The sequence below is a fragment of the Suillus subaureus genome (assembly GCF_016647635.1).
Source record: "Suillus subaureus strain MN1 chromosome Unknown BJ212scaffold_6, whole genome shotgun sequence".
NCBI classification, from domain to species: domain Eukaryota; kingdom Fungi; phylum Basidiomycota; class Agaricomycetes; order Boletales; family Suillaceae; genus Suillus; species Suillus subaureus.
In genome coordinates, this window is record NW_024538562.1 from 917,288 (window position 1) to 943,218 (window position 25,931).

The window sequence follows — 25,931 nt, forward strand, 5'->3', positions numbered from 1 at the left end:
ACATCATGATCTCGAAAAGGCTTGGTGGCATCAGGCGTTGATGGCACAGATTCGCACAGCCGAAGCGAGACATACTAGGACGACATGAGATATTGCGCGAGAGAGCTGGGTACCTCGTAAAATACATAAGGTGTCGAGGTAGAAACTTTTGCTGAGACCAATGGATACTGCGATAAAGATTTGTTCTTCTTGTTGTCACTGTATGGCGTGAACATGTGCCCATTTATGGACGGTGCGAGATTCCGACGATCAACAGACAAACCCAGGCATAAATCCGGATGAACAACTCCAAGTCATGGCGATACAGACGCTCGACATGACCCTGCAGAGGATGTTCCGTGAGAAGATTCAAAAGACCAAGTGCACAGGCTGAACGGTATCGTGCCCATGCGCCCATGAGCGACTATCATGATGGCAACCACCTCCTGGAGTATACATCATTTTAGTAGCAAGCTGGGGAGCACTGGCACGCACAAATAATTCAATATTGTCATATGGCACCTAAAAGGTCGTTGTAGGTCGTTGCCCGTGAGGAAAGCGCTTTGCTAGTCACGGGAATGGGGTTGGTAGCACACCTTTTCAGTCACAGTACTTCAAGTCAAAGTCCCCGTGTTAGATGGCCCTGAAAGGCGCTGATCATCTCCTGTGGGAAACCAATACATAGCTTATTTTACCTCGAAGATGATCCGAGTTATATGAAACTCTTGGTCCAGTGAAAAGCTGAGCTGTAGCCTGTCAGAGGTTGTCAACTGGATATGCTTTTTTTTTGGTCTTGTTGCGGTGCTACCGTTGCGACCTTTGCAAGTTGGGAACAACAAAGTGTCGACTGCGGGCTATACTAGGCTATACACGTGCTTATGTCATTGTCATGATTCCAAGAAAGAAAGACAAAAGGTTCTGTGCAACGAACATATAAGAACGTTCGTAGATCAATGAAGTACATCACTTTTCGGTCCACTTAGGATCTTCTCACCTTCCACGTCTACGAACTCTGGCCTGGCGCCGTACTGTCTTTCACCCGATTTTATTCTTCCAATAGTTCGCTAGTCGATCTCAAATTCTGTTTCAACTTTTGCTAACTGTTCCAGTTGTCGCTAGTCGACGTTGCTCTCACTGTTTTTTCACTCTTTTGTACTTGCAAAGAAGTTCTTCACGCGTGATGCAGTTGTCAATCGTTTTCGCTGTGCTATTAGCATGCATTCTAAACTGTACCCCATCTGATGCAATCCCTGCGAGGGCGAGGGCCCGTCACCAGGACGCGGGCTAACCCAAGGATGATTACAATGCCACTGAAACGGTTATACGCTCCACGGACCGACGTCCACCCACAATTGGTGAGCTGATATGATCATCACCTCCCCCATAGCCCCTGACCATTCGATGGCACAGCTTCTCCAACAACACATTAACCGTGGCAACAAACGCCTTGCGCGCATGACCGGACGTTCAGAACCTCCTGAACATGAACTCCGTGCAGAGATGCACAAGAGGATGTACATTCTTGAAAGCGCTTCAGTCAGTGCCAGTAGCGCTACCACAGTGGCAAGGAGCAACTTTAGCAGACGCCATTCACGTTATTCCAAACCTTCTACAAAGGCAGCAAGCAATGTTTCTTCCACCGGCACTGGTAGTGGAGTTTCTGCTCTCGATATCCAGGCTGCTGAAAATGGCGGTCTCACTCATGCCAAGCAGCCTACTGCTAATAATACTCTTGGCCTCGCTATTGAGTGAGTCCAGTCGTTCTTCCCCTTGAATCGGTCAACTGATGATCGTGCAGTGCAGATGATGTCGGATATATTGCAACTATCCAGATTGGTACTCCCCCCCAGAACTTTAATATCCTTATGGACTCTGGTTCCGCCGACTTCTGGGTCGGTAGTGAATCTTGTCAATCTCAGCAGGGTACTTGTGTAAGTCCTTGTTAATAGCAACCGCTATAATCCGCTCACACCAGTTCAAGGGGAACCATACTTTCCTTGGCTCCAAGTCGTCAAGCTCTTTCGTTCAGTCCAATCAAAATTTCAATGTGACGTATGGGTCTGGAAACGTTGCTGGTGTTCTTTGCCAGGACAACGTCAACATGGCGGGTTTGCAGCTCAAAAACCATACCTTCGGCGTAGCAAACGAGGAGAGTGTGCAATTCTCTGCCGACACCGTGCCTTTTGATGGGTTGATGGGTCTTGCCCAATCAGTAAGTCGACTTGTTGGTCTTGAGGCGCCAACACACTGACGGATTCTTTTGTAGACACTTTCCAATGAAAAGGTCCCAACTCCTGTCGAATCTTTGGCGTCCAATGGTCTCATCTCCTCAGCTATTTCGTCTTTCAAGATCTCACGTCTCGCCGATCAACTTAACGACGGCCAAGTTACATTCGGCGGACTGGACTCCACTAAATTCGTCGCCAGCACCCTTATTACGATCCCCAATGTCAGCAAGATAGGGTTCTGGGAGGGCGCTCTCAACGCAATCACGGTCAACGGGCAAAACACAGGCATGACCGGGCGCACTGCCATCCTTGATACTGGCACCACTCTCATCATCGCCCCTCCGGCGGATACCCTAGCAGTCATGGCTATGCTTGGTGGCAAATGTGATACTCAGCAGTGTACGATTCCGTGCACGTCGAATGCAAGCGTCGCGCTTTCCTTTGGAAACGCGTCGTTTACTATCGATCCCAGAGACATGGTGGTGCTGCCTGTAGACGTCAATGATCCAACTGGTGACTGCACAGCTGGGATTCAGCCTGGCACCATCGGGACGGACACGGAATGGCTGGTATGTGACTCTTTTCAATTGTATCATCGGTCGTTGACTCCTTTGGCAGGTCGGAGATGTGTTTTTGAAGAATGCGTATCTCTCTGTGGACACGAAGAATAACCAAATTTCTTTGGCCAAGCTTTCGTAGTTTCTGCCCCGTGAACTACCTAATGGTTACGGGGTGTAGTTGATTGTTTTCTACCAGCAGGACCGCGGGATCGATTCTTCTTAGATTCGGGGGAAGGCATTGAATTATCTACAAGTTGTATCATAATCATCATTCATTACTATCATCACGCACGATATCAATTGTCTAGAGTCTGAGAAATGAAGTCCACACCGTACATACATAATACTGCAACAATAAGTTTATCTCTACTTTTTTCGCAAGAGTTCCTTTGCGATTTCCTCGTTATCTGCCGACTGGTCTGGCAGCCAAAATGCCTGTACAGTGTGCCGTTAGCACAAGATGCGTAGGACGATGAAAGATCGAGATATTCACCAATTCCGCCCCTGCGGACACAATCATAGCTAACCGAGGATTGAATCTCACACATCTAGACGGACCGGGATGGCCATCAAGAGTAGTAAGCGGCTGAAGTCGCGTTGGATGTGCCTTGAGATCAACGACGCCTGACCGCACAGGCAAGTTTTGGACGTCCCATATGATTATTTTCCCGTTCAAACTGCCGCTGACAACATACTTGCTATCCGGCGTCCAGGATACCTCCTCACCACTGTTACCCTTCGAGGGGTCGATAGTCTGCGGGGCATCGATGCGTCGGCGCTCCAACCCAACGTGACCCTCCAACTTGGCCAATAGATGACCTTCAAACGCGTCCAAGATGTAGTGCGCATCACCAGAACAGCCGACAAGGATGTATTTCGCGTTTGGCGAGAATGAGAGAGATGTCATGTATATTGGGCGAGGTGGGTAGCTGACTAGTGCGAGGGTGGGGTCTTCTAGCGTTATGGTCAAGAACGGGTCTTTGTCGTAGTTTGCTTGGTCGTATAGGAGTATCCGTGAGTAGTGATTCACACCTACTGCGAACACCAACCCGCTGGAATCGTACGCGACGATGGGTGATGCAGGTAGGTTCAGGAGCCCGCGACATGTCGGGGCGCGGAGGTCCCATAATCGAACTGTTTTGTCTACTGAGCCGGACATGAAACCATCGTCGATAGGTGAAACTTCCAAGGAGACGACGCGTCCGCTGTGCCCCTTGAAATATTGCAAGTATTTGTTGTCGTGCAGTGAATGATACCGAATCGTGTCGTCTTCCTTCGTCGAAGCGTGTACGACGGTAGTATGTCTATGTGTGAAACGAGGAAGGTCGACCCCATATTTCTTAGAATACAGCGTTTTGAGATGTCTGAGCGCGATGTCAAAAAATTAGTCGTCAGAAGGAAATAGAGTGTGGTAAGAACTTGCTTGCCCGTCTTGCAGCTGTACAACCGAAAAGTCTCATCTTCAGCTGCAGTCAACACCTGATCTCCCCGGTCATCGAATGTGATGGCAGTGATGTGTCGTGGTCCTTGATGTGATCTAGCGACAGGTGTTGACGGCGGTGTCGGTTCAACTGCTCCCTTGAAGATTTTCGCGGGCTTCAACTTTGCCTGGGACAGACCTGTCAGCGCACGCATACAGAACCATATTCTGGACTTACCATCAACGCATTTGAGAGCGGAATCGTTGCTGGTGGAGGTGCTGCTGCATTACCGTTAGAGGTCGTTGGTGGAGGCGGCATTGTGAGAGGCTCGTCAAGGATCACTTTGGGCGTCTGAGTTTCAATACTGCTTTTGCCGGCTACTCCCCTCGACTTGAAAGATGGCTGAGGACGAAACTGCGAAACTATGGAAGGTCAATCGGACAATCCATGAACTTGTAAAAGATAGGGTGCGAAATCATGTTCATTGGTGTATTCGTGCATTTTTAATGAATCATTGGCGAAGGGGTACCAAGTCTCGGACGAAGAGATTAACATGGACCTGACCACGTTCAGGTCGCACTATGCAAACAGTGGAGGCAGCGTCGAGTCAGTTGCAGCTATTATGCAGTACTGTACACTTGCAGATGTTGACTTGCATTTCCAGTCGAAACCAGCTCAATTTCTTCACGAACTCCAGAGAAAATCCAGCAGATCAGATTTTCATATTCTTTTCGGATGAAAAAAGCGTCGGCGTTAAAACAATGCGGAAGTTCGTCTATGTACGCCCCTTGTGCCTGTTCGTCTGATGTAGGGTGAACACGCAGGCTATTGGGTATTCTCGAGGAGAAGTCGATCATGCGGGGGATCATTATCTTTCCTGGTAACATGACGCCATCCGCGCGAAAAGTGCGAGCTTGATTCTGTGTTCTCGCAGTAGCAACCTTACGTTTGCTTTGCAGGTAATTGCGGCGATGTCTAAACAATATCGGCTCGAGGAGTTTTCAGAAGCTGACCTACTCGTCAATATCACGCATCACACACTGGTCCCGCGGCATGAGGTGTTGACCGTTGAGCAGAAAAAACAACTTCTTGAAAAATAGTGCGTTTTATTCTCTGAATGAGTTGATGTGTTCTTACATTGCGATCCACTTAGTCGGCTGAGGGAGACCCAGCTTCCTCGAATACAACTAGCTGACCCCGTGGCACGATACTATGGACTTTGGAGAGGCCAAGTCGTCAAAATCACTCGTCCGAGTGAAACTAGTGGTCGATATGCCAGTTATCGTATATGTTTCTAGAGAAATATGACATGGTTTGCATGGTTTTTCCATTATCATATTTACATGTATACTAGCACCAGAACCAGAACCAGAATACGAAACAGTTCAGGCGGGGGTACATATATTATTCACCTCCGACAGGACCGTGCTACTTCGCAGGAGCGATATTCCCGCATTCCTTACACTTCCTCAATTCTTCGGTCGACATCCAGCGCTGGATAACGGGCTTCAGTTGTGTTCCGAGATCGGTGACGTGGAAGGTCTCCTTGTGAATGATAGTTGGCTTGGTATGGGAAGGATCACGACAGTACCATTGCAAGGAGTCTGAATGCGAAGACGCGTCGAGATACATTATCTGGCGCAGTAGAAATCTATACGCACCATGAGATGCATCCGGACGAGCAGCTTCGATGACAATTCCGATTGTATCGGCGAAGCGGACTGGGTTGTGGGGTGTGTTGGCTAACGTGATTTTGGTAAAATCAATGCATTTGACGATGATAGGGTCTTCAACGTACCCGGCAGTAAAAACATCTCTCCCTCCTCGATCCTGATATCCTTGAACTCATCCCCGTCTACCACTCTGAGCAACATGCCACCCTTGTACTGATAGAACCATTCCTAAAATGAAATCGGTACAATTTCTTATCTTAGCGATCATATAGACGCACTTCGGTCTCGTTCACATGGTAATCGTTTCTCTCATTGGGACCGCCTACAGCCATCACAGTGAAGTCCTTTTGCCGGTATAGGCAGAAGTTGTTCACAGGAGGCTTGAGTAGGTGCTGGTTTTGGTCGAGCCAGCGCGGGAAGTTGATAGGCGGAAGGAGAGGCATTGTCACGGTAAGATGTGCTTGGTGTTTGGTACTAACTTGAGATGCGTGATCTTACAACGGCGAAATCGGGTGCATGCGACGGCCAGTGTGGTGTGGAAAATAGCGGACTACAATTGGACCAAGTACTTGTAACTCCCAGGAGAAAGGTAGCAATCAAGGATGCAATCGAGGACAACTCAAAACTCGGAGCGACGTTCACTCGCAACTTGCGGCCTGATAACACATCCGTCCAACTATCAACACGTTGCAGCTACATTCCGACTGTGTCATAACATAGGTTGGCCCTCGTAGGCGATTGTGGCGATGGCTTTCGTCGGTCGGAACTCGATTATGAGCGCTTGACAAAATCCGGAGTTTTCCTTGATGGTTACTACTAGCCATCTGTGTTAGTACTTCTTTTTTCGTTTCTGCCGGTATGTCACAGGAGCTATAGGTCTCTGCCTTTCTGTTATTAACACAAGCTCAGCTTCAAGCAATAGCATCACGGGTCTCCCAAGAGGAAACGCTGGAGACTTTAATTGTACTAGCCACTCCAGCTCCTAATGGGTATGACGCGTGCTCTAGAATTTTCATCAAACAGCTTGAAACGTTGATTAGGTTAAAGAACGGGAAAGTGCTGGCTATCCATACAACGCTCGTTATTTGGTGGGGCTAGTGCTATATCAAAGTATCACTCATCGCTCGAAATGTATCCTCGGCTTGCAGATAAAGGTCCGATTGTGACAGGTCAATATCAGAAACCCGCTCCTCCAAATAATCTCAGAGAGCGCTCAGATAAGATGTCCGTAAAGGGGAAGCAAATGACGAGACATACGGTGACTCTGACGAAACCGGCGTATTCTGCGGATATCAAAGAACCCAACCTTGATCCTGCAGCGAAAACGGGGCAGAAGGGATTGGGTTCAGTCGGCGGTGCAAGTTAAGGTACGTTCTCCGTGTTTGTTTGCTGCGCTGATTTAATCGCGAGTCTCGGGGGCTTGTTTCTTATGTAGATTGCGGCTCTCGCGGCCGTCGTGAGTCCCGCAAATTGGCTCGCGATTAGGTCCTAGAATTCATTCCGGGGTGATCTCACTTGATTTCAAAAGTTGTGTGGTGATCTGTCGTGCATAACAGTGTACTTGTACACGGTACATGACTGCCACTGCCGTGCCTAGTGCTCACCCTGTGGTCGTAATTCATTTCAGGGCATCATTACGCAAGACAGATGGTAGATCAGCCCTTTCGAAAATCAATTTGCAACCTCTGCCGAAAACGTGTTCGGTAGTATACTCTAGAATGCTCTAGAGTAGGTGTGTTGGTGCTCTGGCTCCGTCTGAATTTGCTTTTGACTGTCATTTTGTAGAATTAATCTAACACCCGATGACTGTGGGATGACCATTACTAGCTCAGTGCTATTACTATCTCAGCACTTACCTTTTCCTGGTGACTGGTAGCACATGCTGTCTGCGCGATTGCCGGAATAAACGTGCTAGATCTATCACGATGTATTCATCATCCATTGGTCACTTGCCATATGGTGGTGCTCACCCCGGTGTAAGTGACAATGCCGTGATGGTCATACCATCTATAGCTGAAGGATGTTATTGTCAATGTTGCATTTTCAATGGGGCGCCAATATATCAAATCCGCACCGACATCTACGCAATTTTAAACCAAAACCAGCCAAGACGCAGCAGACCTGAAACGTACTTCACAACTCTCCAGGTTTGGTCTGGCTTGTGTATATTCAGCTGTTGTCATACTAGATGAATCGTTTGCCAAGGGTATGTCGGGCTGACGAAAATAAGTGACATCACCTAATATCAAATTTTCTTTTGACGAAAAGGACAAGGAGTTTGACGTAGACGCAGTGCGAAGCGGGTATAAGTACTCCTACGATGACTGCTGGATTCACAACTGTAACATGTCTTCTGCAATCATCCAGTACACTCTTCCTGACTTCTTCTCCCTCTGTCCCTTCGACTTTAGCAAACCTAGCCCTCACTTGCAGGAGTGCAGTGCAGAGAGTAAGGCGTGGGCCACCCGTTTCAATGTTTGCAACGACAAACAAAACGCTATCATGGAAAAGAGCCAGTCTGAGCTTCTCTGCGCCCTCGCATACCCATACGCAGGGCGCGAGGGATTCAGAACAACCTGCGACTTCCTCAACTTGTTGTTCGTCCTGGATCATCTTAGCGATGACATGAATGGCAAGGATGCGAACGGCGCATGCGAGGTCTTCTATCAAGTTATGGCTGATCCAGACTTCAAGCATGAGTCTAACTTGGCCAAAATCATTCTTGAGTATGCGTAATCTAGGCTTGTGTGTCGCGTGTCTTACTAACGGGATTTGGTTTCGCAGTTTTCGCCAAGCCGTTATCCGTTCCGCGAAGCCGCAGTTCTTCAAACACTTCCTTAGCAGCCTAAAGGGATACACCAAAGCTGTTGCGCAGGAAGCAGAACTCAGAGAAGCCGGAGGAGTTCTCGATCTTATTAATTTCGTGCCTCTTCGTCGTGAAAACAGCGCTGTGAGGTGCTGTTTCGCCTTCATAGAATATAACCTCGACATCGAATTACCTGATGCAGTCTTTGATGATCCCATCTTCCAAAGTGTTTATTTTGCAGCTGTTGACATGGTGTGCTGGACAAATGTGCGTGCCTTTGCAGCTTTCTTGATGATGAACAAGATCGTGAACTAACTGAGAGCAGGACCTCTTGTCATACAATGTAGAGCAGGCCATGGGCCACACCAGCAACAATATTGTTACTATTCTGATGCGGGAGAAAGACGCAAGCGTTCAAGATGCAGCGGACTGCATCGGAGTTGTCTTTGAACAGCTCATGGCTCGTTTTCTGAAGGACAAGTCTCGTTTGCCGTCCTGGGGCGCAGATATTGACCGTGACGTTGCGCTCTACGTCGAAGCTCTTACGCGTTGGGTTGGTGGAAATTTGGTCTGGTCGTTCCAGTGCTCCAGATACTTTGGAACTGCAAACAATGTCGCCCTCCTCACTCGGCTGGTAACTTTGTACCCCAAAGATATCGAGGATGAGCGAGAGTGAAAGAGATGAATGATTGAAAGTGATGAATGTGTTGACATGTAGTGCAGTACTTGGAGACAGAAATAAACTGGGTTTCATCTCTAGTTCTGAGGGTGATGTCGAGCTCTGCAATAGACTTTTTACTTTTGTCGACATGGATTTCTATTTGGTGTTAGAGGCAAGGATTTCGAATGAAGTTATTATTGATTTGCAAATATTTGTTGACATGAATCACTGGCATTATACAGCTCATAGGAACAATTCAAGATCTGTACTTACAATTCAGTCTGTACAGTGATCAACCACTCCTTTGGATGGTGAAATGAAGAAATCAGTGTAAAAGTATGAAATCTTTAATATAGAAAAAATGGTCTGCATCAGCAAACTATTGATTTCGCGACAATTCCCACACGCTTGACAAATCTGCACAAGTCCGCGCAAGGATCACAGGTCCCACAGACATCACAAACAAATGACCATAAGTCTGGGTACAAGTGGACAGCAGCACAAGCAAGTACAAGCCCACAAGCTCACACACTGTACAAGTGACACAAACCGTTACACACTGTAGCACTTGTAAAAGACATATATAATACTAGCGAGTTTGTATACATATATGTGCAGCGAGAACAAACTATTTACTATGCTACAAGGTCTTATTTTCATTTTTATTAATAACAGTGGTAATAGGAAATAAAAACTTACTACTCAGTGTCATGCTCATATAGTAAACATTGTGATACCATTTTTCCTCTGGTGCTCTGAGTGCATGCATCCAACGTTGAGGTCAGCCAATAATAGATGCTGGTTTGCAGCTTCTGCCCGGCAGCAGGAGATATGGATAAGTATTTGATGGTGCTCCAAAAGGCAGTTGGCCAGGTGTTTTTGAGCTTGACACACTTTGCATTTGGCCTGGGCTGCCTCGAGTGTGAGGTTGGAGTCTTCTTCTTCTGCTGGCTGATCAAACAAGTAGCTGGACTTGGTTGAGCCTTGTTCCTGCAGATAGTGGGATATGAGTAACAAAGCAACACATAAGTGTGTGCAGCTCACAAAATACATTGGTATAGGTAAGCTCTCATATCATCATCTTCCTCCTCCTTGACAGGGTGCAATTGTGGAGAATGTGTAGGGCACAGATGTCCTTTATCAGGCCAACTTGAAGGGGATGATGAGGCTCAAGGAGTCGAGGGAGGATAATAGTTAGTTTTAGGAGAAGAACAAGTAAATATTTCAGAATGAGAGGACATATGGATGTACATGCACCTAGACCGAATGAAAGAAGTGTGGGAACTTGAGTGCACACATCATCAATGATGCCAACACCTACCTGTCCAAAGTGCAGGAAAGTTTTCACCAAGGACTCCAGCATCACTCGCCATCTAAGTCAGCCTTGGACATCTTGTCACAGTTCCATTCATGACATCGTCGACATCTTGGAATTCACAGATGTAGTTCCACCACAGCGATCCCTTGATCCACCTCAGAATTTGGATACTAGTGTTGATATGAGTCAGGGATTTGGTGTTGGGGGTGACTCGCAATTTGATGCTCAGGCTGGGATTCCATGGATACCAACTTAGATGGAGACCTCACAGGAAATTTACCTCCAATTAATGAGGAATGGTATGAGGGTGCAGCCAGGTGCTATTCTCAAGATGGTGTCACATTTCTGGATCTTTTTGATGCTGGCGAGTATGCAGAATATAGGAAGGAGAACCTGTTTTATCCATTTGCATTGAGGGAAGAGTGGGAGGTCGCCGACTTCCTCCTGTGTTCTGCCCTTAGCATGGCAGCAATCAATACCTTTTTACAGCCCTCTATGGTATGTATCTTCCTTGTTGCTTTCATGCTTTGATCATGACATTACCTCACAGATAAAACAATTACAACTGTCATTCAACAACGCCAAAGATTTGTGAAGCTGGGCTGAAGTGCTGCCAAAGGGACTGAGCTGGAAATGCCAACTCATTCCCTCACTTCATGGCATGAAAAGCCCAATTCAACTATTTTGGAGGGACCCAGTCAAGTGTTTGGAGAGTCTCTTCAGTAATCCCCTTGTTCATGACCAACTTGACTTTATCCCTCATCATGTTTACAAGACTGCAGCACAGCTCCTGCATGTGTATTTGGAATGGTTGACAGGTGACACTGCTTGGAGCATCCAAGTACATGCTGTTGATGGACTCATGATGTGCACCATCTCACAAGACTGTAGGATCAACTGCCCCAAGGTGCAACAATCCTTGGCACTGTGCTTTCGTCTGACAAGACCAATGTCACAACAATGACAGGTGCCAGGGTCACACACCTGCTTCTGCTAGGCCTTGCTAATATTCACATGCACACTCCTATGAAGCTCTTGTCCAAGACATTCATGCTCACGGCTCTCCTCCCTATCCTGCAGTACCTACACCCTAATCAACAAATGCAGGGTATGCTCGAAGATTGTCTCATCCATGAGTATCTTTTGATTGTTTTGCAGCCCCTGATGAAAGCCGCCGAACTTGGAATCATGATGTCCGACCCAGTGGGAAACATCCACCACTGTTTTACCCCCCTTGCTGCATACATTGTTGATACTCCCAAGGCATGTATGCTTGCATGTGTGCATGGTAAAACTTCTCCATTTACACTGGCATTGTATCTGCAGTTTGGGGACAACTTTTGTCACCCTGCATGTACACATGCCATCACTCTCAAGCAGCTCCCCAGCATCAATACTGATCCCAACAACCTCAAAGCTTTTTTGCTGCATGTGCAGATTTCTGGCTAAATGGTGTCTTTGCACCTTTCTGGAAGGGTTGGTGGTTCAGTGATCCTGCAATCTTCCTCACACTGGAAGCTCTGCATCACTGGCATAAGCAATTCTATGACCATGACATGCAATGCTGTCTTGTAGTTCTTGGAGTGGTGGAATTTGATTTCCAGATGTCAATATTGCAACCCATCACAGGCTATCACCACTTCTCCAACAGAATCTCCAAACTGAAACAGGTCATGGGCAGAGTCCACCATGATATACAGCATTATATCATTGGACTGATTGCTGGTGCAGCCCCTCCTTGATTCATGGTTGCAATTCATGCTTTAATGGATGTCTGATACTTAGTGCAGTCTCCCTCACCTGATGACAGTGTACTGACATCTATCAACAGATCACTTGCAATATTTCATAACAACAAAGATGCTGTCATGACACTAGGTGCTCAGATGGGTACAAAGAGAGTCATTGATAATTGGCACATACCCAAGCTGGAGCTCATGCAGAGCATTACTGCTAGCATATCCCAAGTCAGCGCCCTCATCCAGTGGTCCACAGATGCAACTGAACATGCACACATCTCTGAAATCAAGGATCCAGTGTGGCACATGAACAACAATGATTATGATCCCCAAATCTGTTATCACTTAGATCAAGCAGAGAAACTGCATCATTTTGCAATTGCTACAACTCTCAAGAGCCTTCCCACTGATCCTGATCTCAAAGAACTTCATGAGGTTGAATGGGACGAGGACGAGGAAGAAAATGGGGCAAGTAGTGAACCGATGGATCCATGAACCGCACTTTTAGAAGAACTGAATCACACTCGGACCAGTTCCAACTACTTCAGCAAAATAAGAATGTTGGCTACTGCAAGGCACAATGAAATTCCCCAGGCTCACTCTCCTTGTACATTCCTTGCTGGCAGCACTGCCATTCATCTCAACTGTAACCCCACCTGCACTGGCTTGAAAATTGATGAGGTCGCCGATCAATTTAACATCCTAGATCTGTGGTATGCTCTCTCAGGCTTCCTTCAATGCAATGCAAGGAAAGGAGATGGAGTTTTTGGGGTGGGGGTCCCAAGAAGATTGCTGATTGACCACCCCTTGAATATTCCTTTTGAGCACATTCAAATATGGCATACTGTTCGCTTGCAGCAAGTTTGTCTCCACAATCCCAGTGTTGTTTTACCTGTGCAAACCATGCATGCCTCTCCTGCACGTGTTGGGTGGCTGTGTCATATCCCGTATGCCAGACATAGATCCCATCATATTCCCACGCTTTCTGGACCTGTTTCCGGACCCCATATCTGACTCATTCCTGGATCCCCTATCCTGTCCACCCTATGCACATTCTGTCCAGCAAGACATCCGGACTTTACCTCCTCTCAGATTCCAGACTACATCCACCACCTCACATATCTCAGTCCTGTTTCTGTCCTGCCTTCTGGATCCCCAGATCTCCAGACCTCCAGATATTAACTGTACTATCTCCAGACCTATTCCCACCCTCTGTCTGAGATCCTGCGCCTATCCCCATTTAGGCATCTCTGCCTTTCTGGTTCTCGGTTATCTCTGTTTCCGTCTTGCTGATTGATCCTTGTACTAGTTTCATCTCCGAGTTCATTTACTTATGTTCTGTCTTACTTACCAATGTGTTTCTGCATGCTTGTACATAGCCTTACTCCTTTGCTTACTGATTCTCTCAGATAGCCTCTAGTATATAACCCCTGTACAACTACAGTAGAGTCCTCAGTCTGAATATCATCTTAGTTCCTGCTCTCTCATCTTAGATCCTGTTCTACTTGCCAATCATCTTCTGGACTTCAGTCTGTCTGAGTCTCATCCTTTTCCATAAGGCCTAGGGAAGGATTCCCTAGGCTGGAATTCCAGACTTTCAGATTTGTCCCCTATGTCTCTGTCCCAAGTCTAGGGATTGCTTCCCTAGGCTAGAGTCTTGCCTTTCCAGCACTTACCCTCTTTCCAGACTTAGGTCCACTTCCTGTCCCTCCGACTCTACCTTAGGGTAGTCTACCTCCATTTGCTTCTACATTGGACTTCGTCCGATGTAGCCCCTATTCCTTCCAGACCTCTGGACCTCCTGTCTTCTGTACCTCCAGACATCCTGTCCCTCATACCTCCAGGCATCCTGTCCTTTGGACGTTCCATCCTCCATACCTCTGGACCTCCTGTCCTCCATACTCCAGACCTCCAGACATCTTGTCCTTCCATCCTGTTTTCCTGTAGAAGTATTACCTTGCAGTGGGAACTCTCCTGAGCACTTCCTGCATTCCTCCGGAACTCTCCCGCGCTCCTCTGGACGTTTCCTGCGCTCCTCCGGAAGTCCTCCCACACTCTCCACCAGAGTAGCCAGCCTCTGGAAGTCCTCTGGACTTCGTTGGACCATTATCGGACTTCCTCTGAAATGAAGGGCACATACTCAGGTAAGGGGCACAGCATACGAGCTGAGGCCAAGCCCCTCTGAGACAGTCTCTCTCTCCTTTGAGCATGGTTCTTAACAGGCTGAAAGGATGTTGCCATTCTCAGCATTGATAGCGCGTATGATTGGCTTAAGTCTGGGTTAAAGGGTGAGCTCTTTAGTACTTGTATACATTTTGATTACCCCTGAAACCTTTCCCCTCTTTTGAAGGTCATGCCATCTGCGAATTGCAGCTCATCATGTGCCCAATACCTCGATGAGGCTCACGTATCACATGGTGTGATCAATATATTTGTTATGTGCGCAGCTTTAAGATTGGTGTGGTTGATCCCATCACCCAGATGCACACATTGACACACATAAAATATGCCAACAGTACTCTGGTGGGAGATGTAGTTCCTCTGACACAACTTTGAGCATTCGTCAACATTATCCCAAGGCTGGGTACTGCAGCGGATCCTCAATTGACTAAGTCTACTTCTGTGCATTATCATTCTTCATTCTACTTGAATAAGTACTTTGATAAGCAAATTTATGATACCCTGTACTATGCGTTATAGATACTAGCTGTTGGATCATTTTCTTTCTTAGTGATACTACTATGACAGACTGTTTTATCCACTCCATGTGCAAACTTTGGGAATTTGATGTTCAATCGATGATGCATTAAACTTGAGGCCCACACTGCTGCCTTGCAATTATACACTAGCCTGAGGGAGCACTTGCTCAACAACCTTGCCAACCATTCAGACAGACAGGTGAGTTGTCGTTGTAGGGTGCATTGGTTCACAGTACTCATTCAATACTCCATAGTGTGAGCCCCTTCAGTGACAAACTCTGTATTATATGGGTCACCTGACCTACATAATATCCTGTATAAGATGGGCCAGTGGACTATGGGCCAATGTTATGTATATCCTCGATGTTGACAGGTGGGCTGGGAGGGATATTATTTCTGATGGGGATGGGTGGGCCCATCTATGCCCATGTTATAAATATCCTCAACAATGGTGGATGGGCTGGAAGAAATATTATTACCGATGGAGATGGGTGGGCCCATCTGGGCAATATGTAGAGTAGGATAGACATATATTATAGACAGCTGGGCTGAAGAGAGATGTATGGTAGATATTATTATATAGACAGGTGGGCCGAGGTGGGGGTTATATTAGATAGATGGGTGGGCTGACATAGGGTATATTAGATAGACAGGTGGGCCGATGGGGCGGGGAAATATGTATTATATATACAGGTGGGCCGACATAGGGTATATCAGATAGACGGGTGGGCTGATGGAGGGGGATGTCATATAAATGGGTGGGCCAACATAGGGTATATTAGATAGATGGGTGGGCCAATGGGGCAGGAAATATGTATTATATATATGGGTGGGCTGACATAGGGTATATTATATAAATGGGTATGCCCAAATACATATCATTTAGACATATGGGCCGAGGTATTGGTATACTATATGGACATATGAGCAATGCTGTTGCACTAGTTTTGATCCAAGTCATCAATGACATTCAGACTCAGATCCTGTCAACGTCGATCAAAGTCAACACAGCAAGTACCAAGTCCTGAACATCAAAACCTGACACCCGAAACTCGAAAGTCATACCAATATCTGAATTTCGAGTTTCGAGTTTCAAGACTCAAATCACCAAGTCCTGAAACCTGAAGCCCAACACCTGAAACTCGAAAGTTGTAAAAATGTATGAGTTTTGAGTTTCAAGTTTGAAAATCAATACTTGAAACTCATACATTTTTACAACTTTCAAGTTTCAGGTATCGGGTTTTGGGTTTTGGGACTTGGTGATTCAAGTCTTGAAACTCAAAACTCATACCAATATCTGAATTTCGAGTTTTGAGTTTCGAGACTCGAATCACCAAGTCCTGAAACCCAACACCTGAAACTCAAAAGTTGTAAAAATGTATGAGTTTCGAGTTTCAGGTGTTGGGCTTCAGGTTTCAGGACTCGGTGATTTGAGTCTTGAAACTCGAAACTTGAAATTCAGGTATCGGTACAACTTTCGAGTTTTGGGTGTTGGGTTTCAATGTTCGGGACTTGGGACTTGGTGATTCGAGTCTTGAAACTCAAAACTCAAAACTCAAAACTCAAAACTCAAAATTCAGATATTGGTACAACTTTCAAGTTTCGGGTGTCAGGTTTCAATGTTTGGGACTTGGGACTCAAAACCCGACAGTCGTGACAATGTATGAGTTTCAAGTTTTGAGTCTCAAATCACCGAGTCCTGAGTCCTGAAACCCAAACATCGAACCCCTTATATCAAACCCTGAAATCCAAAACTTGAAACTCGTCGAAATGTATGAGCTTTGAGGTTTGAGTGTCGATTTGTAAACTCAACACTCAAACCTCAAAGCTCATACATTTTGATGAGTTTTGAGTTTTGGATTTTGGGGTTTGATATAAGGGGTTCAATGTTTGGGTTTTGGGACTCAGGACTCAGTGATTTGAGACTCAAAACTTGAAACTCATACATTGTTACAACTGTCAGGTTTTGAGTTTTGATCTTTGTTTCTAACTTTTGGGTTTCACTACTCGGTACTTGAGACTCAGTGATTGAATAAATGGACTAGCAGAGGTAACATTCATTGGAAAACTTGTACATATGTTTATCACTATGCAATTATGTAGCCATGTCAACCTCCTCAAAAGATGCTTCAACCTTCACCTCAACATCCATGTCATTGGAAGAATCATATTCTGGGACCAGGTTGCCTGGATCACATGGGTCCACATTTTCACCAGATGTATCTGGAACCTCTGGTTGAACAACCCAGTTGTACTCAAACAGGAGGCCCTCAATGGCAGAGGCATTTTCAAATTTCAGGGGTGCAGGCATCATCTCTCCAATTGAGAGATCAATGAGAGGGGGGAGTGCAGATGCGGATGGTGACATGGTTGGGGGGGCAGATTGATCAAGCAACAAGGATGTTGCATTGGCTGGAGGTTCGAGAAGTGGGAATGCAGGGTGCCGGTCGATGATTTCGCGCCTAAGGCCTTCATGGAGGCATTGCAGGGTATCAATCTTACCATCCTGCTCTGCCACATGAGCCTTGAGAATGGTGATGCAAGCTGCACCATCCTGAATCGCAATTGCCATGGCATGGAGATCCAGCATGGGCAGGTTGAGTGCTGCAGCAGGGACTGCTGGACCAGGTGCTGGAGCAGGGACTGCTGAACTCAAAGACAGAGGTGCTACAAGGGAAAATAATGGTCAGATGGTGATGAAACAAAACTCAGGTGACTTACAAGCTGGTGCAGGTGCAGGCGCCTTGATGGCAGTGATGGTCTTGCTGCGACCATGCATCTGGGTCTTGGGGGTTGTCACAGCAGTGACACCCAGAGTTCTGGACTTGCCATGAGACTGACTGCGAGTCTGGGCCTTGGATTGGGAGGTGGGGGGAGCTTTGGAGGGAGCTTTGGAGGGTGTCCTGGACCTTGTGTTCCAGGTGGTAGAGGACCCATGAACACATTTCGGCAGGGTACCCATAGTTGCCAGGATGCACTTGATCTTCTTTGTTGTGCAGTGGATGCATGACATACATGGATTCCCAGTCCTCTTGTCCAACCAAGTTGCGCAGTCCCAGTTTAGCTTGGTGCAAGCCTGGCATGGGTTGTTCTGTGGATTGTGTTAGTGAATGGACACTTTCAAATAAATCAAAGTACTCACTGGTCTGGGAATGAGAATATCACCTCCATCAATGACTGGGGGTGCCTCCACTGGGCTTTCGGGAGTCGGCTGGGAGGGCTCGATGACTGCCGGGTGACTGCCGGCAATCACCTGGTACAGTGTGAGCATACACCCAAGTCCCAGACACATAAATGTGACTTACTGTAGCGGGGCCAAAGGGCTTTTTGGTCAGAACCCAGGGTGATCTAGGCGAATTGGAGAGCTGGGGAAGGATGACTTCCGGCACTCCACCCGACAATGGCTACAAGAAACTGTGAGCCAAGTCAAAGATGAACCAGACAACTTACCTGAATACCCATGTCTTCCTCATCTTCCAAGTCCACTAGGGGCTTGGATGCCACCCAGCAAGAGGATTTCGCATGCTTGCAAGTCTTCATCACAGACTTCGGCGGTTGGGAGGAGAGTCCTGAAATCATGGGAGACTTCCTCTTCCAGCTCCCTTCCGCCTTGGGCTCCAGGTCAGCATCGACAGCCTTACCTTTCCCCTTGTCCTGGAACTCAGTGGTGGTGCTGGTGGAGGGACCGGCGACATTGCCGGTGCGGATGGGTGGGGAGGGAAGGTCCACTGGAATTGGACCTGTGGAGGGAGGAGCAGCAACTGGGAGATCAAAGGTATGGTCACCTAAGGCCTCCCAGGTGAGGAGCTTGGGGCGCCAGACATGTGTCAAGAGACGGGGATTGTTGTACCCGATGTTGTGCCAGTTGGGCCAGACCTGGGGAGTCATGCCCCAGACGCACAATAGCTCCTTGGAGCATGAAAGCACAATGCCGGGCAGGGGTCCAGACCCATAGTCCTTGATCACTTGAGCCTGCCTGGATGTTAGAGAGAAAAAAAGAAAAGAAAAAAGAAAGCTACATACCACAAGTGAACTGATCTGTGTTGTCAGAGAAAAGTAGCTGTTACCTGGGGGAATCTGCTGGGCTCTGCTGATGATGGCCATGATCTGGGCAGTGGATGCCTTGAGACCGGTCAAAGAGTTGTCAACTGGAGTGGACATGATGATTGAGTGAGAGATTTAAAGATCTTCAAATAGGGTTGAAATCAGTTATCACAAGGATGAAGTTTCAAAAGAAACAACACATTTGATGGATGATTGATAAAATCGTTGATTGTTTGTCTTTGTTTGGTCCCAGTTCAACTTCCAGCAATTGCCAGTTTTGTGTTGAACTTCGAAGTTTTTTCAATTATCAGTCAACAAATCAGTAAGTTCCCCACACAACATGAGTCCACAGTCAGCCGTTCAATTCAATGACCCTCTGGTGACCAACTACAATTCAATGGATGTGGATGAGTCCACTGTGTCCCAGGCATCTGTCATATCCACATATCTGGATCTCAGATCCAACCCTTATCTCATCTCAGATCCACATCTCATCTCCCTCCAACATCTCATCATTCAATCTGTCCACTTGTCTGGTCCAGTCCACAACTCATCTGAATCCACACCCAGTGCTCATCTCCTTTTGGTAACCCCCTAACTCTGGTACTTCAGTTATCTGTATATCCATACTGCTCCCTGATCCATTACCTATGTTTCATTTCTGTTTCATGATTTGTGATCCATTTCTACTTACCAATAGACTACCCATATGCTTCATACATAGCCTTGGACTCTGCTGATTGATCATTCCATTAGATACCTATAGTATATAACCTCCTGTAACTCTCTGTAGCACCTCAGTTCGAATATCACCTTAGTTCTACTCATTCCTATCCTCCAGACTTGAGTATCTCTACTCTCGTCACCCTCCGAGACTTAGGATTGATTCCTATAGTCTATCCGTATCTGCCTCTGTCTCTGACAGTCTATTACCATTAGTTTCTAGTCTGGACTCATCTGGATTAGCCCTACAATACCTATCCCACATCCAGAAGTCATCTGGATCCATTACGATACTTGTCCGACCTTCCAGACACGTTAGTCTTGCCTTCCTGAAATAAGGGGCAATACTTGGGTAAGGGGCACAGTGCATGAGCTGAGACCGAAGCCCTTTGGATCCAGTTATCCCTTGAGTATGACCTTAACAGCATCACTAGGTGTGTTGTATTTTTATCATGCCTTGTCTATTTACTGGATATCCCTTAGATGATCTATACCTAGGGCTGGATGATGACATAGAATATGATTCTCCATCATCCAGATCACCGGATGTCTTGGCTGCAATACCCAGTGAGTTGATCCATTCATTAGGATCAAGGATCACCATGCATGCTCACCAACCCCTTGCAGATCAATCACCTCCAGCTCAAGCTGATCATCCAGGTTTTCTCATCGATCCAGACTTGTACCTCAGGCCTGAGGATGATATCATCGATGTGGATGAGTTGCCGGATTCTGCCGATCCTAAGATTGATGTTCTGGCTGCATCAGAAGCATCTATGTCATGTGAGTCCATTCATTCCAGAGGATTATAGATACTTATTGTATCTCCCAAGTGGATGACACCTCTAACAAACTTCAGTCAGAGCAGCCGGAGCTCACTAATGAAGATTTACATTCAATGGCCCAGGAGTTCTGACCATTCGGGTCATATGAACACACCAGGTGTGAGTATCTGACCAAGCAGATCATTTATCTCTGTGCTAATTTGTCTGCAAGTGCAATCCATTCAAGATCGACTTGGTGATTACAAACACCGTACTGGGGATCTTCCTGATCCTTCCATTCCACTGCTACTTGAGGCTAAGCGACCCTTCTGGATGGCTTGGGCAGAAACTTCCAACAAACTCAGAAGAGCTGATGTGGACCTCCAGAGGTTGCAAAGAGCCCAATGGATGAGCATTGAAATGCTCAAGGTAGTAGACTCACTGATCAATTGGTTTGAAGATCAGATTCAAATGTAAAGTACTGAATGTTTGATAGCAGTCAAACCACATGTAAACTTCTGAATTTTCATTAACATACCCACATTGTGTAAACAACTGAATTTGCGATGCATTCCTCTTCCATTTCTAATTGAGTTCCGGAGGCTCAGGAGTCCTGGGTGTTGAACATGGAAGTTTAAGTCTCACTTTGGCTCACCAAGTCCCAAGTGTCAAACACCAAAGTTCAATTCTTGCTGTACAGAGGATCGCTGAGTCCTGAATTTGATCTTTGAATTGAACTCGGGACTTGGCGATCCTCTGGACAGCAAGAATTGAACTTTGGTGTTTGACACTCAGGACTCGGTGAGCCAAAGTGAGACTTACACTTCCATGTTCGACACCCGGGACTCCTGAGCCATGAAGATTGAATAACATTGACATGTACATAAAGGCAGGCAGTGTAGTATCAGTCCATTACTTCTTTCCCCTTGCTCTTGTCACTCAAGAGGTATTGTCTGATGGCTGTTGAGTTGATTTACTCTGGGTTGTCCTCGCCGATGGCTCAATTGCCGGTTTTTTTCCCTGCATGTTTTTTGGCACCAGAGACATGTGTCCTTCTTCCATTCCAACATCTTCCTCAACATTGCTGGTGACTCTGTCAGTCAACCCAGCCAGGAGGTCACCCATTCATGATGTCAGCAGTGCACCAGTTTTTGCTGGCTTGACCAGGTGAGGCTTTGGAATTGCATGTGGGACTGCTGTCCTATCATGTGCTGTTGAAGGACCTGGCTCTCTTCTGGGTCTCTTTTGTGGGGATCTACCATCAGCTGTATCATCATCAACATCATCCTCCATGTGATGAGAGTCACTCTTGGGATTACTCCTGGGATCACTCTCGGTGTCGGTTGATGAATTCCGAGGCCTTTGGATCATCTGCTTTCTGACTTTACAAGTCCAATGAGAAGGCAAATTCCCAGACACAACCAATGCTACCATGTCTCCATCTTTGTTCTTCCATGCTTTGAACAGGAATGTTGGTCCTTCACCTTTCTCCTGCTGAGCATGCCAGAAATTGAGTAAGGCCGTAGTGTCCCAATTTTGTAACTTGGAAGGCTCCTTCAAGTCCACATCTGCCAGAACATACTTCCTTGCCACAAAGTCATCATGACTTTGTATGATGGCGCTCCATGGCATGACTGCCTTGTTGCTCCCAGAACAGATTCCTGTGTCCATGCATTCAACAAATTCTTGGGTGTTGCGACGATAGACTCATGATAGTGCGATGTAAGAAATGCCCTCACTATGGCCCTCTTCTCCTCAAGTTTCATTTCAGTGATGTCCGGAAGCAACAGCATTCCATCTCTGTCAGTTTCCAGTTCGAAAGCAGGCTTTCTGATTCTTTTTTGACCTCCCTTCATCTGTTGTCCTCCATCCTGTGCCCCAGCACCTATCATCACGACAATCAACAAATTCCTTCTAGTAGCCAGAGTTAAAACACTCACTGAACTGTTCCTGTGCATACTCCTGCCAAACTGGCTTGATGTCCTCCCAGTCCTTCATCTTCATGAAGCTGTCCCCATCTCCTAATGCCTCATTATCATCATGCCTGCATGACATAAATTGAGATCGAAGATCTGCGATGGCCAACACATTTCACTTACATCCCAAACAGCACCTCTCCCTGTTCATTCTTCCAAGCCGACATCACAAACACTCTCATCCTGCATTGCCTCCACATCTCCTTCGAAAAGTGCTCCATATATGCAGGTCCCTTCTTACAAGCAACTTGTGCCTGTATCTCAGGAGGAGGAAAGTTGTTGGACCATTCTTCAGCTGTTTCCTTTGCCTTCTCCAACTCATTGTCAGACAATTCAGCCATGACTCTCTTCACAGCCACCTGATAATGCTTGAACATACTGGGACCTCCTGGCTTTGCCCTGGACTCATCCTTGATCCTCTTTAGCACCTCTTCCCAGTTCCACTGGTAGATCACCATCCTAGGGGTCCATTTCCTCCCATACTTTATCATGTCCTTCCTTTCCTTCTTTTTCCTGTTGTTGAACAACCAAGTCTTGTATATCTGAGCATTGATGGAAGAATAAGATATTAAAATTTTAGTTTTTCAACATAGTGAGGATGAATCACCTGCTTCCTCTTCTTCCATTGTGCTTGGTCAACCTTAGGAGCAAATAACCTGGCAGCCCTAGCTATGGCAGTGAAAACTGCTCACCTCTCTTTCCATTTTGCCAAAGTCCACTCAGGAAGGTAGTTCTTCAACTCCAAAATTTTGTTTTCTGTGAGCTTCTGTGTCTGTGGTTGACGTGCCCTATGTCTTCCGGAAGTCACCTGAGTGGAGTGACCTGATCTTGCCATGGTGAATGAGATTGCAGAATGGGCTGAGGATAAGCAAGGTGTAAGTAATAATGGTGACAAGTCAAACTTTGAGCAAAGCCTAACAGTTGGTTAATCAACCCATATTGGACGCAATGCCATTAGTGGAAATGAATTTGTAATGATGCATCAAGACTGCATAACATCATATTGCAACAATGATTCATTCAACCTTCCTGAGCTAATGCTTTGCTTGCAACATCAGAAAATAAGATGAAGATAGGTAGATGCACCCCACTGCAAAAATCCCACAGGGTAGAAGCAAGGGGCAGCAAGGGTAGGAAAACTTGGGTCAAGGTCCCACTTGCAAGCACAAAATGACATGCCTACAGGTCCATGCTTGACTCTCCCCCAGAATCACCAACACTTCAGCCTGTTGAGGCACCACCTCCTTGGGAAGACTTTCCTGACAATGCTTACGAGCATGACCAAGGCTCATTTGAGCCTTTGCAACTCCCAAAAACCATGGCAAGTTCATGTAAAACATTGGATTGTCATTCAAACGATAGCTAAGCATAAAAAATGCAGAGTCAGAATGACTACCTCAGGCAATGGCTGCCAAGGCAGGAATCATACCTGCATCACCTCCTGGATCAAGAAGCTCCACCAGAAGATAGGAGATGTGTCATCTGCAATGAGGATGGGGTCTACAAATGTCAAGATTGTCTTGGGGAGCCACTATATTGCACTGGTTGTTGCAGGAGTCAACATCATTGCAATCCTTTCCACTGGATCAGTCAATGGAATGGTCAATTCTTCAAGCAGAGTTGTCTCACCCATGTCAGACTTGTCATACACCTCAGTCATGATGGCAAACAATGTCTGGTCCCTACAGATAGGTGGGATTTGTTCGAAGAAGACAAGCATGAAGACCAGCTTGAGCCTGATGATCGACCATCTGTGTTGGGACCCGAGTTCCAGCTGAAGGAAAACACCATGGTCATCATTGACAAGTCCAGAGTTCATCGTCTCAAGGTTCGATGCTGTGATTGTCCAAATGCCATGAGTCCAGACATTCAAATGTTTTGACATGGATTTTTCCCCACATCATTTAACAAGCTGAAGACTTTGTTCACCTTCAGGGTGCTCAATGATTTTCTATTGGACAACCTTGAATGTGGCACCTCAGCGATGAACTATTACAGCAAGCTCCAGCAAATGACCTTGAGCATGTTTCCACATCTTGTTCTGGTAATGCCAAATCTCCGACATCTAAAGGACATTATATTGACACAGCACACGGCAAGGACCGATATAGAGAGCTCATGAGAGTCACTCGACAGTGAAGGCAGTTGAAGGCCATGAAATGGCATGGATTTGGCCATCATTCCAACAACCCAAATGCAGGAGATCTCGCATTGTTTTGCCCCACATGTCCTCAACCTGGGATTAATGTATCCTTGTCAGGGGATGAATCACTTGATGAGTGAGTCTAGTTTGATACTGAAGTCACCTCAGCTATAATAACAACTCCAAGCTGGAAATACACCCAGTCATTTGTTATGGATGGAAATTTCAAAGCAGAACACCTGCATCCCATCAAGCCATTTGATGAAGTGTGGCTTTCCGATGGGTTGGGATTCATGGTGGGAAAGGACAGGTATAAAACCCATCTTGCAGAGGCTGCTGACACATTGGAAAAATTGAGCTGCAACAATCACCGGGCGGTGAATCAAGCAAATGTGGCTTGGCACAAGCTGGAGTCTACAGGAATTGGGGGAGTTGCCTGTGCCTGACACAGTTGCTTTTTCCCTCACTCAATGGTAGATTTTCAGAAAGGCAAAAGGCAAGCCAACCATGCCATTCTACATCAACAAGTTAACGGTGCATCATTTGCAGACAAATGAACATGGATTATGCCCTTTGTGAGGCTGCCCAGCACAACATGGAAGGCATAACCAGGGCTGTCACCTTCTATGACATCAACTGTCAATACAACAAGCACTTTCGGGTTCAGGTGGATTGAAGCCAATTTCTTGAAATGGTTCCAGAATTGACCATCATTCCTGGAATCAGGTTGTGGCATGTCCATGGACATCAGGACAGCTGCTATGTCTGATATGCATCGAATTTTATTGAAGGCATTGGTTGGATCAATGGTGAGATCATGGAGACCCTATGGTTGCATCTCAACCTGATTTCCCCTGCTGCTCAGGGAATGTCATCCCTGCATCAAAAGGAATGTCTTGATTATCAGATGAATGATTCCAATTTCTGCAAGATGATCTGCATGAAAAGGACTCTTTGCCGTAAATACAAGCAGGTGAAGAATGGCATCACTGAAAGTGAAAAGGCTTTCAACAGACTTGATGAAGCAGCACCTGCAGCTTCAAAGAAAGAATGGTTAGCCAGCGAGAGGATCGCTCAGTCCAGCAGAATAAATGATCCTGCGGCGATGGATGTATATGAGATTAATATCAAGAAGGGTAAGTTGACTTTGGCTACATCAAAGTCAGAATTAATTGTTGCACTCAGCACCAAGCAAAA

General features: G+C 46.4%; 11 protein-coding genes across 11 annotated transcripts; 6 read left to right on the forward strand and 5 right to left on the reverse strand.

Moving 5' to 3' along the window:
* Positions 1–51: 51 nt before the first annotated feature.
* BJ212DRAFT_1334112 (uncharacterized protein) lies at positions 52–403 on the reverse strand. The gene is made up of 2 exons (XM_041334854.1): positions 126–403; positions 52–74 (listed from the first exon to the last, which is right to left on the reverse strand). The coding sequence occupies exon 1, from the start codon at positions 395–397 to the stop codon at positions 224–226; it is 174 nt and encodes a 57-aa protein (XP_041196592.1). The 5' UTR covers positions 398–403; the 3' UTR covers positions 52–74; positions 126–223.
* Positions 404–899: 496 nt separating this feature from the next.
* On the forward strand, positions 900–3,068 carry BJ212DRAFT_1334114 (aspartic peptidase A1). The gene is made up of 7 exons (XM_041334855.1): positions 900–1,208; positions 1,243–1,334; positions 1,390–1,727; positions 1,778–1,910; positions 1,961–2,191; positions 2,246–2,776; positions 2,826–3,068. The coding sequence occupies exons 1-7, from the start codon at positions 1,160–1,162 to the stop codon at positions 2,904–2,906; spliced, it is 1,455 nt and encodes a 484-aa protein (XP_041196593.1). The 5' UTR covers positions 900–1,159; the 3' UTR covers positions 2,907–3,068.
* Positions 3,069–4,537, reverse strand: BJ212DRAFT_1334115 (WD40-repeat-containing domain protein). The gene is made up of 4 exons (XM_041334856.1): positions 4,426–4,537; positions 4,191–4,375; positions 3,261–4,131; positions 3,069–3,202 (listed from the first exon to the last, which is right to left on the reverse strand). Exons 1-4 carry the CDS (start codon positions 4,504–4,506, stop codon positions 3,134–3,136), a joined length of 1,206 nt encoding a protein of 401 aa, XP_041196594.1. The 5' UTR covers positions 4,507–4,537; the 3' UTR covers positions 3,069–3,133.
* A 49-nt stretch (positions 4,538–4,586) lies between these two features.
* On the forward strand, positions 4,587–5,486 carry BJ212DRAFT_1264804 (RNA polymerase; the record flags this gene model as incomplete). The annotated part of the gene is made up of 6 exons (XM_041330439.1): positions 4,587–4,655; positions 4,712–4,794; positions 4,853–4,957; positions 5,013–5,094; positions 5,148–5,287; positions 5,342–5,486. The coding sequence occupies 6 exons, from the start codon at positions 4,587–4,589 to the stop codon at positions 5,484–5,486; spliced, it is 624 nt and encodes a 207-aa protein (XP_041196595.1).
* A 130-nt stretch (positions 5,487–5,616) lies between these two features.
* BJ212DRAFT_1264517 (3-hydroxyanthranilic acid dioxygenase) lies at positions 5,617–6,304 on the reverse strand (the record flags this gene model as incomplete). The annotated part of the gene is made up of 4 exons (XM_041330421.1): positions 5,617–5,792; positions 5,850–5,930; positions 5,987–6,089; positions 6,140–6,304. The coding sequence occupies 4 exons, from the start codon at positions 6,302–6,304 to the stop codon at positions 5,617–5,619; spliced, it is 525 nt and encodes a 174-aa protein (XP_041196596.1).
* A 1,903-nt stretch (positions 6,305–8,207) lies between these two features.
* BJ212DRAFT_1264936 (isoprenoid synthase domain-containing protein) lies at positions 8,208–9,343 on the forward strand (the record flags this gene model as incomplete). The annotated part of the gene is made up of 3 exons (XM_041330451.1): positions 8,208–8,587; positions 8,646–8,934; positions 8,993–9,343. 3 exons carry the CDS (start codon positions 8,208–8,210, stop codon positions 9,341–9,343), a joined length of 1,020 nt encoding a protein of 339 aa, XP_041196597.1.
* Positions 9,344–10,635: 1,292 nt separating this feature from the next.
* On the forward strand, positions 10,636–15,085 carry BJ212DRAFT_1445288 (uncharacterized protein; the record flags this gene model as incomplete). Its single annotated transcript, XM_041338090.1, has 14 exons — positions 10,636–10,852; positions 11,063–11,237; positions 11,274–11,348; positions 11,370–11,412; positions 11,434–11,456; positions 11,481–11,487; positions 11,538–11,849; positions 11,910–12,000; positions 12,084–12,371; positions 12,432–12,511; positions 12,533–12,857; positions 12,894–13,309; positions 14,616–14,673; positions 14,943–15,085. 14 exons carry the CDS (start codon positions 10,636–10,638, stop codon positions 15,083–15,085), a joined length of 2,253 nt encoding a protein of 750 aa, XP_041196598.1.
* A 2,094-nt stretch (positions 15,086–17,179) lies between these two features.
* On the reverse strand, positions 17,180–19,245 carry BJ212DRAFT_1547435 (uncharacterized protein; the record flags this gene model as incomplete). Its single annotated transcript, XM_041341881.1, has 6 exons — positions 17,180–17,751; positions 17,806–18,175; positions 18,227–18,337; positions 18,390–18,488; positions 18,535–19,056; positions 19,108–19,245. 6 exons carry the CDS (start codon positions 19,243–19,245, stop codon positions 17,180–17,182), a joined length of 1,812 nt encoding a protein of 603 aa, XP_041196599.1.
* Positions 19,246–20,263: 1,018 nt separating this feature from the next.
* Positions 20,264–21,092, forward strand: BJ212DRAFT_1297158 (uncharacterized protein; the record flags this gene model as incomplete). Its single annotated transcript, XM_041332549.1, has 4 exons — positions 20,264–20,285; positions 20,335–20,418; positions 20,440–20,634; positions 20,863–21,092. The coding sequence occupies 4 exons, from the start codon at positions 20,264–20,266 to the stop codon at positions 21,090–21,092; spliced, it is 531 nt and encodes a 176-aa protein (XP_041196600.1).
* Positions 21,093–21,740: 648 nt separating this feature from the next.
* On the reverse strand, positions 21,741–23,426 carry BJ212DRAFT_1477693 (uncharacterized protein; the record flags this gene model as incomplete). The annotated part of the gene is made up of 6 exons (XM_041339591.1): positions 21,741–22,200; positions 22,251–22,500; positions 22,556–22,659; positions 22,715–23,133; positions 23,199–23,256; positions 23,284–23,426. The coding sequence occupies 6 exons, from the start codon at positions 23,424–23,426 to the stop codon at positions 21,741–21,743; spliced, it is 1,434 nt and encodes a 477-aa protein (XP_041196601.1).
* A 666-nt stretch (positions 23,427–24,092) lies between these two features.
* BJ212DRAFT_1216484 (uncharacterized protein) lies at positions 24,093–24,266 on the forward strand (the record flags this gene model as incomplete). The annotated part of the gene is made up of 1 exon (XM_041329311.1): positions 24,093–24,266. A coding segment is annotated over one exon (174 nt), but the record flags the coding sequence as incomplete, so codon positions are not given.
* Between the last annotated feature and the right edge of the window lie 1,665 nt (positions 24,267–25,931).

Bases quoted from the DNA above. Each gene is read 5' to 3' on its own strand.
- BJ212DRAFT_1334112 (XM_041334854.1), bottom strand. From the start codon at position 397: ATGGGCGCATGGGCACGATACCGTTCAGCCTGTGCACTTGGTCTTTTG.
- BJ212DRAFT_1334114 (XM_041334855.1), top strand. From the start codon at position 1,160: ATGCAGTTGTCAATCGTTTTCGCTGTGCTATTAGCATGCATTCTAAAC. The intron at 1,209-1,242 runs GTACCCCATCTG...TGCGAGGGCGAG, and splicing joins ATTAGCATGCATTCTAAACT to GGCCCGTCACCAGGACGCGG. The intron at 1,335-1,389 runs GTGAGCTGATAT...TCGATGGCACAG, and splicing joins CCGACGTCCACCCACAATTG to CTTCTCCAACAACACATTAA.
- BJ212DRAFT_1334115 (XM_041334856.1), bottom strand. From the start codon at position 4,506: ATGCCGCCTCCACCAACGACCTCTAACGGTAATGCAGCAGCACCTCCA. The intron at 4,376-4,425 runs GTAAGTCCAGAA...GGTCTGTCCCAG, and splicing joins CGCTCTCAAATGCGTTGATG to GCAAAGTTGAAGCCCGCGAA. The intron at 3,203-3,260 runs GTGAATATCTCG...CACACTGTACAG, and splicing joins TGTCCGCAGGGGCGGAATTG to GCATTTTGGCTGCCAGACCA.